General features: G+C 42.1%; 1 protein-coding gene across 1 annotated transcript; it reads right to left on the bottom strand.

Moving 5' to 3' along the window:
* Positions 1-360: 360 nt before the first annotated feature.
* LOC134446438 (protein NLRC3-like) lies at positions 361-16,006 on the bottom strand. The gene is made up of 6 exons (XM_063195804.1): positions 15,955-16,006; positions 14,189-14,492; positions 7,029-7,100; positions 2,703-2,774; positions 2,306-2,468; positions 361-2,183 (listed from the first exon to the last, which is right to left on the bottom strand). The coding sequence occupies exons 1-6, from the start codon at positions 16,004-16,006 to the stop codon at positions 387-389; spliced, it is 2,460 nt and encodes an 819-aa protein (XP_063051874.1). The 3' UTR covers positions 361-386.
* Between the last annotated feature and the right edge of the window lie 249 nt (positions 16,007-16,255).

Below are 16,255 nucleotides of genomic sequence, written 5' to 3'. Positions count from 1 at the left end.
AACCACTAAGTGACATTGGTGACCAACACACAGTGTGGAAGCCCAGCCTGTCACCACCAAACACACACACACAAAAATAAGCACGCACAAACATATTCCATTCATGCACAAATCTACGTTTATTACTTTATTCGCTTTTACAACAATCAGTCACGACTATCATTTTGCCTGTGGATGTACAGTAACTCATAGTGTTCTCTCTCTGTCTCTCTATCTCACTCACTCAACCACACACACACACACACACACACACACACACACACACACACACACACACACACACACACACACACACACACACACACACACACACACACACACACACACACACACACACACACACACACACACACACACACACACACACACACACACACCAGGTTTACTTACAGTGCTGATGACACTGCTGGCACCAGCTTCTTGAGGACGTCATCTGGGCTGAGGAGGTCAGTCAGATCCTCTTCTGGTGTCTTTATGTACTTCTGCAGGTCAAACCCATCCAGCTGCTCTTCTGATAACTCAAACTCAAACTCTCTAGTCTTCCACTGACCTGGTAAGAGCATCTCTACAGACATCTTTCCTTCCTTCCTGTCAATGTTATCCACTACAGCATGCTGATTCAGCTCATTCAGACAGTAGAAGAGGTTGATCTTTCTATCAGACTTCAACTCATGCCTTATCTTATGCTTGACATACTGTACTGTTTGCCCTAAGTTCTGTGGTTGGATATTGGTCTGTGGCAGTAAGTGTCTTAGGAGCTTCTGATTGGACTCCAGTGAGAGGCCCAGAAGGAAGCGGAGGAAAAGGTCCAGGTGTCCGTTCTCACTCTGTAAGGCCAGATCCACTGCAGTCTTGTGTAGGTCTTCAAGTGTTGCAGCTCTGAACAGAGCAGAGAGATGAGAGGGTTGATGTTGGTGTGGTTCATTTCTGGCACCGTTGCAGAAGCAGAGGAACACATATAGTGCTGCAAGGAATTCCTGGATGCTCAGATGCACAAAGCTGAACACTCTCCCATGGCACAGCCCAGCCTCCACTCTGAAGATCTGTGTACACACTCCTGAGTACAGAGATGCTTCTGTGACATCAATGCCACTCTCACGCAGGTCTTCCTCATAGAAGATCAGATTGCCCTTCTCCAGCTGTTGGAAAGCCAGTTTCCCCAGTTTCAAAACCATCTCTTCATCTGTCTCTCTTCTCTCTGTGTACTTCTCTTTCTTGATGCAAGTCTGAATGTTCAGGAAGTGAGTGTACATCTGAGTGAGAGTCCTTGGCATTTCTCCTCTCTCTGATGTTTTCTCTGCAACAGTGGCCAAAATCCAGGCGAAAACTGGAATGTGGCACATGATGTAAAGGCTTCTGGATGACTTCAGGTGGTTGATGACTTGCAAGGCCAGGTTCTCATCACTGATTCTCTTCTGGAAGTACTCATCTTTTTGTGGGTCATTGAACCCCCTAATTTCTGTCACCTGGTCCACACACTCAGCAGGGATCTGACCAGCTGCTGCTGGTCGGGTGGTGATCCAGACAAGAGCAGAGGGAAGTAGATTCCCATTGATGAGGTTGGTCAGAAGTACATCTACTGAGGCTGGCTCTGTCACTTCACAACACCTCGGGTTGGAGCGGAAATCGAGAGGAAGTCTGCACTCATCCAGACCATCGAAGATGAACAGAGTTTTGGTCTCAGAACTGGAGAGCACTTTCAGATCTTTCATTTGTGTGAAAAAGTGTTGAACTAGCTCCAACAGACTGAGTTTTGTATTCTTCATCAGGTTCAGCTCTCGGAAAGGAAGAGGGAAAATGAAGTGAATGTCCTGATTGGTTTCTCCTTCAGTCCAGTCCAGAATGAACTTCTGCACGGACACGGTTTTTCCAATGCCTGCCACTCCCTTTGTCAGTACTACTCTGATGGGTTTGTGCTGCCAAAGACCCCTTTGTGGATGTACACCTAAGGGTTTAAAGATGTCACTGCATTTGATTAGTCTGTTCTCATCAGAATCCTCCTCTCCCTCAAAACCATCAGAATCCTCCTCTTCCTCATCATCATCAGAATCCTCTTCTTCCTCATCATCATCAGAACCCTTTCCTTCCTCATCATCATCAGAATCCTCTTCTTCCTCATCATCATCAGAACCCTTTCCTTCCTCATCATCATCAGAATCCTCCTCTTCTTCATCATCATCACATTACGGTATGTGTTATAGTACATGGAAGTTTTCTCTCTATATAAGGGTTTAAAGATGTCACTGCATTTGATGAGTCTGCCACGTGTTCCTTCTCTACAGGATGCTCTGTCTATCTGTCTGACCTCATGCTCTTCATTGACCCCCCGACTCCCCCCCTCTGTGATGTAGAGATCTGTGTAGATGTCCTGGAGGAGTCTGGCGTCTCCCTGATGTGGTACTCCTTCAACCAGATGTTGACACTTCTCCTTCAGAAAGGACCTGAGCTCGGCCTCCTCTGGTGTCAATCTAGATCAACAACAGAAGATCACATTACATTTAACTCACCATATTATACCTACGACACATCTTACAGTCTGCACACACACACACACACACACACACACACACACACACACACACACACACACACACACACACACACACACACACACACACACACACACACACACACACACACACACACACACACACACACACGCACACAAACACACACACACACACACACACACACACACACACCTGTGTTCTGCAGTGTCCCTGTTGGTCTTGTCTGTATTCAGTTTCTGCGTGTCTGATGCCCCCTGCTGGACACTGAAAACACAACTTGAATCTCTTGAGTTACGAGTTACACACAAATGCATAGATGCACGTTACATTTAACTCACTATATAATACTAAAAGTAATGCAGCCAACAACACATCTTACACACACACAGGCACGCAGGCACGCAGACACGCACACACGCGCACACGCAAGCGCACGCGCACACACACACACCCACACACACACACACACATACACACACACACACACACACACACGCACACACACACACCTGTGTTCTGCAGTACCCCTCTTGGTCTTGTCTCTTTTCTTTTTGTGTGTGTCTGATGCCCCCTGTTGGACACTGTCAACACAACATGCGTCTCCAGTCAGTTTTACACAATGCAAGACCACACAAGGACGCACAGACACACGCACGCACAAACAATATTAAATTTCAGGCATACGGGTAGATGACGGATAGGCAGCAAAAAACATTTTTTTCACAAATCATTGTTTATGAGGGAAAAAAGTATATGTCTACGTAGTGCAACAATTAATCTTTCAAAAAATCCAAGTGGTCACAATGTTGGTCTATTCATTGATTATTTATTTACGTTGATAAAGCAATTTGCTGAAAATATGTCCTTTGGTGTGACGTTAAGAAATAAATATATTAAGTAATGTAGAGATGGCTTGATGGAGTTTTATGAACATTGTAACACTCTTCATATTTATTGCATTTTTAAAGTCTTAATTTAATGAGAAATAACCAATTAAGGATTTTTTCCCCCATTAGATGTGAGATTATTAGAAACCTTCGAGGAAAAACAGGGATATCTTTCTTTTAAATGTTCAAAATTGTCCGAATTTATACTAACTTTTCAGGGACGATAATTTGTTCTTCCCTAATGCAATATTCAGTGTTTATCAAACATATTGTTTAGCTCAAACAAATATTTGAGCGTTTAAAACATGTCACACCGTAGGACATTCATGTCACGCTAAAGGACAGAAATGCAAAACTGAGCCAGAAACAAATATATCAACATGATTTTTTTGTCTTTTGATCATAATATAATGTTGTAGTCAATATGGACCTACACTTTACACTTATAAGTCTTTGAATCGTCGATTATCAGCCTATCGCAACTCTTAATGACAGCCATAAGCCTGTCCGTCATTTTGACAGATCAATATTCAGGGTGATGATAAATAAATCACAAGTTTAAGTAGGCCTACACCTCTATCGAGTAGAGCAAATATGCATTTCAATTAGGCATAGTTATCAGCGCAGATAATTTCATGCTACTATCGTTTGCCTTTCTCCCTCTCTCCCTGCTTGTCATACCATGCGCCGCAGCTGGGCTGTGCGGCTGGCTGCAGCAGAGCGCGCGCCTCTGCACTTGCTCAAAATAATGAATTAAAATAACTAAGACGTTGCCACCATACACGTGTGACTTCGACTTTAAGATTCAGAACTATGTGTAGACCTAGGCCTACTACATTTACCGACTAGGCTATCTGATTTTCTGCCAATGACGAAGTTGTCCCTCTATCGCCCTTCATAGAAGCATTGTTTCATAACTCCTCGCTTGAAACAAAAACAAATATGCGAATAGCACGTTTGCTAGCCAGAACCTTCACTCAAAGGCAACGCAGGTCTAAAACGGCTTCAGGACATTAACTAATAAAAACGACGGATATTCAAGAACCTAAATATTACCAGGCAACACAACTTACAACTTGGCAAACGCTGCCAGAAACGGCTAACCTTTTCTCATTTCGATAGCTGGTTCACCCATTATAGGCGATATTTTTTTTTCTAGACAATTTTACCGCGCTCCCAGAGCCAACATATAAGCCGATGGGGCTACGTATGGAGAGGCTCCCTTTACCGTCGCTGACATTTTTCAACAAAGTTTTGCGAAATCTGGTTGTCTTCCTGTTGTAGGCTTCAGTGCCTTTATCTACTGTCTGGGCTACACCTTTCTGCTTCAAGACGGCTTCCTTTCCATCGTGCATGTGAAGTGAAGTCCAACGCGAATATTATTTATCACTGCGCCTTTGTATTACTATCGGTGTATTAATCAGAGCAAAACGAGTGTCTGACAGCTGTTGGATAAAGCCCTGCACGCGTCTTTTAAAAAAGTGCTTGTGGTGACCATAGCGCTGAACACTGAATCAGACGCGTGTCATGACAGATATCTGCAGCTTTTTCAACAGTGCATTGAGGGAGGCAGAGAGAGAAAGTGGACAGCAAAATTGACTCCATCCTCTAAGTTGGAGAATGAATGTCGAGTGAAAGGGGGTGTATTCACAGCGGTTTACTCTCAATTGGCCGCAATTGCGCATGTGTTGTTCTCGATGCGGGGTCGCGACCCCACATTGAGAAACCAGGTGGAGAATTTAAAAAATAAGCGATGACGGATTTTTTCGACCCTGTCCGTCAAAATGACGGACTGTGAAAAAGTCTAGCGCAACCTCTGCGCTGGAGCTTCAACAATAGATAATTATCCACAGAATTAACCAAAAATATGATGTCACACCTTAGGACATTGTTTTCTGCGACAAAGTTTCATAAGTCCATACGGTCTCAGAAAAACAGGAAAAAAATTAAGCATTGCCACTTGCTAAAATAGACACCTTGAAAAACATGCCAGGGTTGTTTAGACAAATGACTGAGCTTTGATTATTTATTTAAAAATGTTTTAATATGGAGAACTAGGCTTGCCTCAGTCACACCATAGGACAAATGTGACATTTGACTCAAAATTAAGTATACTTATTTAAGCTCTGGATTTATTACATATTACTTTTTCACAACAACGACTTAGTTACGAATTAGTTTAATCATTTAAAGCATTGACAATTTTGAAAGCATGAATTTACTTAATTTTAAGAGCCTGCGACAGCAAAATGTATACGTCACGTCATCTACCCACATATGTGCGTGCGCGTGCACACACACGCACACACACGCACACACACACACACACACACACACACACACACACACACACACACACACACACACACACACACACACACACACACACACACACACACACACACACACACACACACACACACACACACACACACACACACATACAATGTTGCATACTGTAAGTGCTATTAGTTCAGGTACAACCATTGCATATGTGAACACTTCTTCAATCATAAGGAACTGAACTATGGGCAGCCTATGTCTCTGCCCCTTCCAGACAGCTCATGGGGACTGACAAGACACAAACTTGACTGGGCTCTAATGAACTGATCAAACTCATTATCCGATCCAACTCATCTTTCCCTCTAGATCACACAAACCAGCGCTGTACCTCGGAATTAATAATTATCAGTGATGTGGTTGTCAACTTAAATTGCCAACTGATTTGTGAGTTGTGTGAATGCTAAAATGTGTAATTATTTGGACCACACTAGAGAAGTCACATGTCTGATGTGCAGCCACTTTAGCTGTGTGTCTTCAGCTTCGGTTCAAGTCCAATACGTGACTGCACTCATATGTGAATTCAGGAGCAAATGTCAAATGGTATCAAGATTTGGATTTGACTGACTCCATTCACTTCTATTCAACATGTGTGCGAGTGAAGGCCCCTGGACCGGAAGTAGAAGGGCGTGACTTCAGCATCCAATTCTAATGTCATATCCTAATATACACTCAACTTCAGTCACAAAAACACTGGAATAGGAGACTCTAGGATTTCTGGCAGTACAAGACAATTGGCCTCTACATTCAAATTCAAATTCTTTATTAAAGGACAGCCTTTTGAGATGAACATTTCGTTCTCCAGAGGGTCCTCCAAATACAGACATACTGTAACACATACACATATCCACTAGGGCTGCACGATACCAGAAAAAAATGTGATACTCGATAACAGCACGCAATACCTCAATAATGATATTTAAACGATATGTATACATTTAGCCGACTGTTTTTCTTGTCACTAATTTGTCGGTTTGTGTTGGGGGCGCGGCTTTGTTCATGGCGGGCTTCTCGTGCATTTGTTGATATTCAGCTGGTGATTGGACAGCACAGAAAATTCGTACTTGTTATCGAAAATTAAGTCCTTTTGTTGTGCAGCCCTACTATCCACACTGAAACTCTTCCTCACAACCACCAATCCCACATTTCCCATCTCTAGCCAAAGAGATGTAGCCTACTAGTTAATCTACATTCAAATATGGATGAGACAATCATGAATCGACAGCATCAGACACACACACGCACGCACGCACGCACGCACACACACACACACACACACACACACACACACCTGTGTTCTGCAGTGTCCCTCTTGGTCTTGTCTGTTTTCAGGTTCTGTGTGTCTGATGCCCCCTGCTGGACACTGAAAACACAACAGGAGTCTCTTGAGTTACACACAAATGCAAAACACAATATGATCTCTCTCTCTCTCTCTCTCTCTCTCTCTCTCTCTCTCTCTCTCTCTCATTAATGCCAGGTCCATGACATTTCAGGGCTAAGAATCCCAGATCAGAGTTGCAGAAATCACTATTTGCAGTACTCTTAATTTACTCTGAAGTAGACTAGAGATCTGACATTTGAAGCAGAGTAGAGATCTGACATCTGAAATAGAGTAGAGATCTGACATTTGAAATAGAGTAGAGATCTGACATTTGAAATAGAGTAGAGATCTGACATTTGAAATAGAGTAGAGATCTGACATTTGAAATAGAGTAGAGATCTGACATTTGAAATAGAGTAGAGATCTGACATCTGATCTGAAATAGAGTAGAGGTCTGGGCTTCGTTTCTCCATTGCGAAGTTGCTAACAGACTAGCAACGTTGTGGAGTAGATACTATAAAAGTTGCTAACTCCTGTGTCTCGAACGTTAGCACACAAAGTAACTACTGTTTGGAGTAATGCGCACTTTGAAGTAGTGGGGACTTTGAAAGTGGGGCGCCTCCTATCCGTATCTCGACAGTGGAGTTGAAGCCAGACATCACCTAAGCCACCCCAAGTAACACACAGTGCTAGTCTACTTCAGAGTGTGACTCCACCCATTAGCTAAAGTTGTAGTACATATTTGACCACAAATGTGTCAATATCTTTTAATCCTGTGGTGCAAAAGCACTGAAAATCAATCGACATGCACACAAAGTCATGATACAGCTGCGAGAGTGTTCAGAACACAAATTCACGTCATGTCATTTGTTCGTGAAAAAAAAATTCATATCCTTGGAATCTGATGAATCCCACACTAATAATATACTTTTAGCTGTATATCGATTGAATTTCGTCTCATTTCGCTGTGTAATTTGTGAAATATTTGGATTAGAAAGTATTGGTTACTCCCGGAAATTCACTGGTTTCAGTGTCAACTAAAAAGAATTTGGTGCGAATTTCTTTTCATAGCCTAGTGGTATTTACGCTTGCCTATCAATGGGAAGACGCGAGCCACGCGGGTTCGAATCCGCTGTGCAGCATGTTGACAACAACTCGTGAAATCGTGTTTTGGACCCTACAGTGTAACACATTTTCCCTTGGCTGCACGTGTGTGTTGGTAATGCACAAAATAAATTATCTATTTCTGCCAGATATTTCCAAAATGTTGGCACTGCAACCATGTGGATTCGAACCTGCGTGGCTTCTGTTTTCCCATTGGGATGCAAGCGTAAATACCACTAGGCTATGTAATGAAATTCGCACCAATTTTTTTTAGGGTTTTGACACTTCAACAGGTGCATTTCCGGGAGGAACCACTACTTTATTATCCAAATATTTTACAAATTACACCTCGGAATGAAACGAAATCCAATCGGCATGCAGATAATACTGCATTATTGGTGCGGACGGTGTCAAATTGTAATGCCAGCCACGGCCGTGTTTTTTCACAAAGAAATTACGAGGTGTGTTGTGGAGGAAACGGCTGAGTCATGGTGTCAGCGGTGACATCCAATCAAATGTGCTGGTGGTGGTTGTACATTATTGCTTTCTACTTCACGCACTGAATTTAGGAGGAAACAGCTGAATCATGAGTCAGCAAGACACATGTGGTTGTCATCCAATCAAAAGGGCTATTCATGCTTGTCTCTTGTTGCTTCTTTGGTCACGCACGGCAATGACAAGAAAGTAAGTAGCGGTGTGGACTCAGGAAAGTAGCCACACTACTTTGGGCTTACTGTGGGAATGGAAATGCACGTATTTCGCCTTGAAGTAAGTAGATACGTTTACAGTACATCTGTAGAAAGATGCTAACGTTCCAGCAACGCACTCCTGACATTTGAAATAGAGTAGAGATGTGACATCTGAAGTAGAGTAGAGATCTGACATTTGAAGTAGAGTAGAGATCTGACATTTGAAATAGAGTAGAGATCTGACCTATTGAGCATATTAGCCATCACATGTTACACTGCATTTGAAGCAATACAAACTTTGACTATGATTTTGGGCAAGTAAAAGCTCAACTTGCAGACAGGTTTACAGAATAAGTAACAGCTTAAATGACTGCCAATTATAAATCATTCCATCACATTAACAAGCTTGTGGCAGATGTTCAATATAATTTCTGTACCAATATGGCAGAGCAGTATCTGCCTCAAACTGATTGTGTCATCATTAGAGGTAGCTAACAACCTGAGCCAAACGTTTGTAGAACTTTCCTTAGAGCTGAATGTCTGAAAGACAAAGGAACTATTATATGCTGTGGGGGCAAAGACAAGACATCAACTCTGTTCCAGCCACTCTCCATCCAAGGCAAGACAGTGGAACATGAGGAAGTTTTAGGGTACCTGGGCACTGGAATGGACACCTCCCTGTAAGCTTAAAGGACAAGTGCCCTATTTTGAACATTAAGCCCCATTTCTGAGTTCTAAGCCCCTCACCGTTTATTTCATGTTTGCTGCTGTCTCTGTTATTTGGCTCATTTGGATTTTGTCTCAACCGGATTTAGAATGCCTGTCTATGGGCACGACTAAATCTGTTCTTAAAACTACAGTAAACATTTGTTGTCAAGAATATGCAACTCACCAAGCGTTTAGGGGTATTCACTGGTATTCCAACAATTTTTGTAACAAATCATGGCTTCTGTCAAGTTTTATGTAACATTTTGTAAATACATTATTTTTTCATTCATTCACAAAATGACAAATAAAAAATGACACAAGCCATATTTCGCCTTCAAACTTGTTAGGGGTACCATTGAACACCCCTAACCACTTATTGAGATGCATACTTTCAAAAACAAAAGTTTAGAGCGTTTTTAAAGAACATATTTGGACACGCCCATAGACGACCATTTCAAAGCCAATTGAGACAAAATCCAATCTAACCAAATAATGGAGACAGCAGTATTTTTTTTTTAAAATAGAAAACCTTAGGGGGACTCTAAAGCATTGCAGACAACTCAAAAAGGGGCCTAATATTCAAAACAGTGCACTTGTCCTTTAACCCATTGATGCCTGATGTTGCGTTGTGCAACATTGGCCCTGGCGCCTGGAGCTGCATTACGCAACATTCAAGCTCATGAGATTTGAGACAACTTTATTAACCCTCTGGGCGCCATAAGCGACTTTCGTCGACGAGATGCCGTATTGTATAAAACGGTCGTTTTTTTCAAATAGGATATCAAATGTAGTTCAACTTCCACCTCTATAGGTGGCAGACATGTTTTACTTCAGTTCTAAACACATTGGGACGCCTTATATGGTATTTTGTTTAAGAAAACTACAAAACTACAAACCGCGTTCATTGCGGAAGTAACTCCTCCCCTGTGAAACAACTCAAAAGACGGAAGCAACTCTAGAGTGACATTAGGTGGATAATTCTACTGAATAAACGACCAAATGCATTCAAATGGTAACTTGTCATGGTTGTACATATGTATTCATCATGTATTTCGCCCCTAAAAGAGGTAATATGCAAACAGGAGTGTATTTTCTGCCGCAGTAGAACTTCCCATGTTATGGTGCCTGAGGGAGACTATCGATAGCCTATTTGTCGATCATGGGGACTGTAACAGGAAAACCCTTCATTCATTCACTTGTAAGTACACAATAGAAGTGTTTGTTTCTGCAGGAGACTTATATAATGAGGAAGGGAAGGTTTTTCCGATCAAGATGCGAGGTAAATATTTGGTGCTGCTTTGTAGCCTATAGAAATTCTAGCCTACTGTCGCTATGCTGGCGACGTTCATTGCAACGGGGGATGAGGAAAAGCGTCGTAATCTGCCTGTTACAGACTCAATAGTCAACACCTGGAGGGTGACAGGGGTCGGGATGTTTGTAGAAGAGCTTGTATACTAAGTAGAAAAGTAAATTAAGACAAAAGAAGTGTGCATATTCCTGTATAGGAGCCTGAGACACACAGGTCTCGTGCCCATTCTACTCGGTGCAAATTGGAATCGCATTTCACGCTACTCGACACTGTTTGTGCCGTCTGCAGGTCTAAATAAATAGCAATGCTATTCTCATAATATAATAATAGTAATAATTATGTCAAATTGCGACCTGACTGAGTCTATTAGCAACAGAAAATTGTGATACCAGCTGGGGTTTGGTGCATCAGAATGACATGGGCGATAGCCTATGGTAACCCCCCCCCACACACACACACACACACACACACACACACATACAGGTTCCTTTATATCACTTATTTGTATATCAGTAAATGTAACACTTTGTTTGAAAAGGCATTTGCTCAAGTTTTTAGAAATGTAGTCCATACCCAGAGTCCTTCAGGGTGTACGCTGACAGGCCTACTGTAGGCTACTGTAGGCCTGCTGTACTTGGTTCAAAGACCCACAGATGGATAAAATGCACATAATATCCCTAGTGTGGATTGAATCTGTATGCTGGGCATTGCTGTGAAGGGTTTCCATGCACTAAAAAAAACTTGTCACCTTCATAGACCAGCCCCTACAGGCAAAACGGCAACCTTCCATTCACTTGTGTTTGTCACTGTGCTACATTGTTGCACAATATTAGTTACAAATTACACATTTAGTGTACAATTTTTGCTATCTAGACCTAAATGTATGCACAGAACATAATAGTGAAGGTGTCTGGGGAAGTTTTATGAATTAAATAAAATAAATGATTCAAAATATTTAAAAAAATATACAAAAATATGCAATAACTCGTTATAAATTCAAAATGGCCGACACCATATGACGTCAAAATATGCAAATTAGATGGGATCATTTACTCCTAAAATAAACTTTGGGTCATCCTCAATATTTGTCTCATTAATTGTCAGGCTCTATCTATTACCTATGTCAAGCCACAGCCTTTTGAATATGACATGTCAAAATCATCCGTTTTGGGCAAAAACCTCTGGCGCCCAGAGGGTTAAAAATCTCTTTTTGTTTGAGATGAATGAACACATTATTATGAAAGAAGAGGGTCTTAGCCTTTAACCCTTGTGTTGTGTTCATAAGCTGCATACACCTGTGGTGTTCGGGTAATTTTTGACCCGTGATAACAAAACTCAGCCATAAAATACCTGAAAACACTAGTTATCATCAAATATTTTTTTTCATCTCATGGTTAACTTAGTATGTATTCATATCCATGGAAATATTACTTTATGTATTCATCTTTTTGACTTTACAGGTCTTTTATCTTACATTATGCAAATCGTTTTTGATGACCAAAACTATCAAAATCTGCATAAATTCACTATTAATACCTCCTAAAGTGATACAATTAGTGATTATGTTGTCCATGTATTACAGCTGATATGAGAGTACAACAACACCCACATTTATTAAGCGGGCTTGCAGAGCAAGGACCTTGCAGAGCAAGGCCCGATTCTAGTAATCTCTATGTCCTGTTTAGTTATTTATTAAGCGGGCTTGCAGAGCAAGGCCCTTGCAGAGCAAGGCCCGATTCTAGTAATCTCTAAGTCCTGTTTAATTATTTTATTAAGCGGGCTTGCAGAGCAAAGACCTTGCAGAGCAAGGCCCGATTCTAGTAATCTCTAAGTCCTGTTTCTTATTATTAAGCGGGCTTGCAGAGCAAGGCCCGATTCTAGTAATCTCTAAGTCCTGTTTCTTTATTATTGGTCTTGTGCAGGGCAGTAAAAATAGAAAATGGATCTCCTCCTAGGCCTTTCGAGATAGAGACACTGTTCAAACACTAAAACGACAGGCTTGGCTTGGAGATCATTTATATTAATAGGCTTGTCCGTGTCTCTTGTCGTTTTCCCGTTTTTGGCGATTTTGTGCAAGCTTGGGTCCCCATTGAAAACAATGGTAGAACCTTCATGAACCAAGGTTCCGCCACTCTAGAGATTAGAGTGTAGGAGGCTTTTTCGGTCATAAAACATCAACACTTTCACCTAGAAGTTTAGTTGACGCGTTGTTAGCGAGCTCTATGGGATGTCTCCAAATTGTCAAAGTTTCATCTCCCAACTCCCATTACTTTTTAAATGGCAGGTGTTTTAAAAACATGATCTCCAAAAATTCTGTGCTCCTGGACACGGATGTTAACCCTTTGATGCAGATGCAAAAAATGGCAATTTCCGCCTATATTTGACACTTATTATGTACAGTAGAATATCTCTGGTTCTACATATGCTATTTATAAAATGTATGAACCACATAACAGAATACATTTGGGACATCATGTTCAAAGAGTTAAAGTGTTTTAATGAGAACATTATGAATTCAATATTACAGTTGGCACAGCAGTAAAAGTGTAAAAAAATCAAAAAACGCCTGTGATTTATTTGGATTCTATAGTGCACAATTATTTAGGAGTGGCACAGGTCCAAAAAAAATTACATGACATGATGCACTTATATGTTGGCAACATGTGTGAAAATTTTGAAGGCAATAGACAAAGGTTTGTAAGAGCTGCAAAAGAATGTCCATTACATGACATAGGCGTTCCCAAAGTGTCTACCCAACCTCTCCAAACCTCTCCAAAAGTACCCAAAGGCAAAAACAGTCATATCAATAAAAACCAAGTGTGACTACACTTATATTTACATTTAGTCCTATATAAACCCATTTTTTTATTAATTGAGAAGCATAGCTGTATTTTCTACAGCAGGGGTCCACACTCTCTCCAAAACGTGCCCAAAACCTATCCAGACTTATATACTGTTATACTGAAGCACTGCACATTGTGCTTTAGGTGCAGTGGATATGAATGTATGCATACTGTGTACTATTTTTGTACTAATCATTTTCAGTCTTCTGAAAATGATTTTCCAAGGGAGTTTTTCCCTCAAGGAGCCTTTCCTCAAAACGTTGCTTCCCAAGGATGTATGACTTGGAACACCTCAAAATGTCTGTGTGTTTTTGTCAGACTTCTAAAATAGATAGATCTGCATGATTGAATGAACACTACTATACAAACACAGTCATTAGTAATATTATTATAGTTACAAAAATGGCCACACCAGTAGCCCGGGCACGTCATACTTCCTGTGACACTGCATAGTAAGACTGGGCATGTCCATAGTACCTGTAACGATGCAGTTTTCGCTTCTCAATTTGTCTGCTATATTGTATTGTCAGTCCAGGCAAGCACACCAGAGCCCCGTTGGCCAGAACACAAAGGTTCAGTGGGGAGTATGATTGGAGCAAGTCCAGCTGGACTTCTGGGCGGCGTTTGGGGGAGAAAAGAAGTATTGTTGGCTTGACATCAGCGACAGTAATGTCTGGCCAACCATCAGGGTCGTCATCTGCTGTGTTGCACAGCTGGCTTTGCGGTGGGGCAGGGCGACGGCGTGCAGGAGAGGGACCCTTGCGTCGTGCAGCAGAGGCAACTGGAGGGCGACGGCGGGCAGGAGAGGATGAGGGTGACAGTCACAGCAGGAGGTCGCATGCGGCGCGAGGAGGCAGCGGCAGTAGGCCGGGAGGAGGAGGCAGCCGCAGCATCAGGCCATAATGAGGAGACAGCCGCAGCATCAGGCCATAAGGAGGAGGCAGCCGCAGCATCAGGCCATAAGGAGGAGGCAGCCGCAGCAGCAGCAGACCGGGAGGAGGAGGCAGCCGCAGCAGCAGCAGGGACCCTTGCAGCGTGCAGCAGAGGCAACTGGAGGGCGACGGCGGGCAGGAGAGGAGAGGGAGAGGGTGACAGTCTCAGCAGGAGGTCGCTTGCGGCACAAGGAGTCAGCGGCAGCGGCAGCAGGCCGGGAGGAGGAGGCAGCCGCAGCAGCAGCAGTGGCCGTGGCAGGCTGTAGCCGGTGACTAGCAGACTGTGGTGGGGCAACAGAAGGAGCAGTGGAGGTGGAAGGCTTTGGTGGGGCAGCAGCAGGAGTGGTGGCAGGTATTGTGATATCTCCAGACAGCCTCTGTATTTCAGCAGAAGCTGCAGCAACCTGCACCAGATGTTCTGAAGCTCCCAATTCATCTGCCAATTTGTGTAGGGCATGTCCCGCTCTGTCCTTCTCCACTGTCCACCTCCACATCCACATCTACAGGAGACTCCCCTCTAAGTAAAGAAGATACATACTACATGTTATTTCTTACAATAAGGACCATTTGCATGTATTTCATTGCAGTGAACACTTTGACAAACAAAGAATTGATCTGAGCAGCAACATTAAATTGATGTATTTATGTATATTTATATGTAAGCATTCAAATGCATGTAGTAACGCATTAGTAAAGACTTTTAGTGTAATAGCAGTAGTATGGTAGTGACCTTTACAACTACTATTACAGCGCTTACGCTGTACCTTGCATCTACCTTGCCATTTTGACAACATAGTGATTGTGCAAACAGTATTATATTGTGCATATAGTAGTATACATTTGCAATGCTCAGCATGCATTATATAACTATATAACTATTATATGCATAGATATATAGATACATAGATACCCAGTAAATTTGCATACCTATTATATGACCATAAAATATAGAATAACATTTGCTATTACTATTATTATTATTAAAAGCACTAAATGTGGTCAAGTAGCTGTGCTCTATCTTTTATGTTCTATGTGCTTGTCTGCTTATAACTTATGTCTCACTGTGTCTTATGTGTATTGTGCCAGCGAGTGCAATACATTGCCCCACGGGGATAAATAAAGTTCTAACTAACTAACTTATTATTGTTATTATATATAGAGTCATAGCTAGCTAGCTAGCTATCTATCTATCTATCTATCTATCTATCTATCTATCTATCTATCTATCTATCTATCTATCTATCTATCTATCGGTGCATGCATACAGTCGGTGTAGTCATGCTAGTATGCAGTCGCATGTAGGCTACTTACACGTCCAAAACGGGATGCGCTCGTCAAACGGCTCCTCCTCAGCTGAGTCCATGCTCTCAGGATGTGATCATCAATGTCGTCGTCAAATAACAGCTGTAGGACTTTATCCGTATTAAAATAGCGACGCTGCATCTTCCTGAGTTTTTTAAATTTCGCGCTGTCGGGAAACACCGCTATGCGCAACTGCGAGAAGGTCATTTACGCACATGGCCAGGCAAAACACAAAGCAACCGAACATGATGGTTACGCATGGACCAATCGCGTTTGCTTTTCGCTCTAACGTGGGGAATCCCACGGGGAT

Source organism: Engraulis encrasicolus, chromosome 3, assembly GCF_034702125.1.
Source record: "Engraulis encrasicolus isolate BLACKSEA-1 chromosome 3, IST_EnEncr_1.0, whole genome shotgun sequence".
In the NCBI taxonomy this organism is placed as follows: Eukaryota; Metazoa; Chordata; class Actinopteri; order Clupeiformes; family Engraulidae; genus Engraulis; species Engraulis encrasicolus.
Note: the sequence above shows the minus strand (reverse complement) of the source record. Positions and strands in the feature narration are given on the sequence as shown.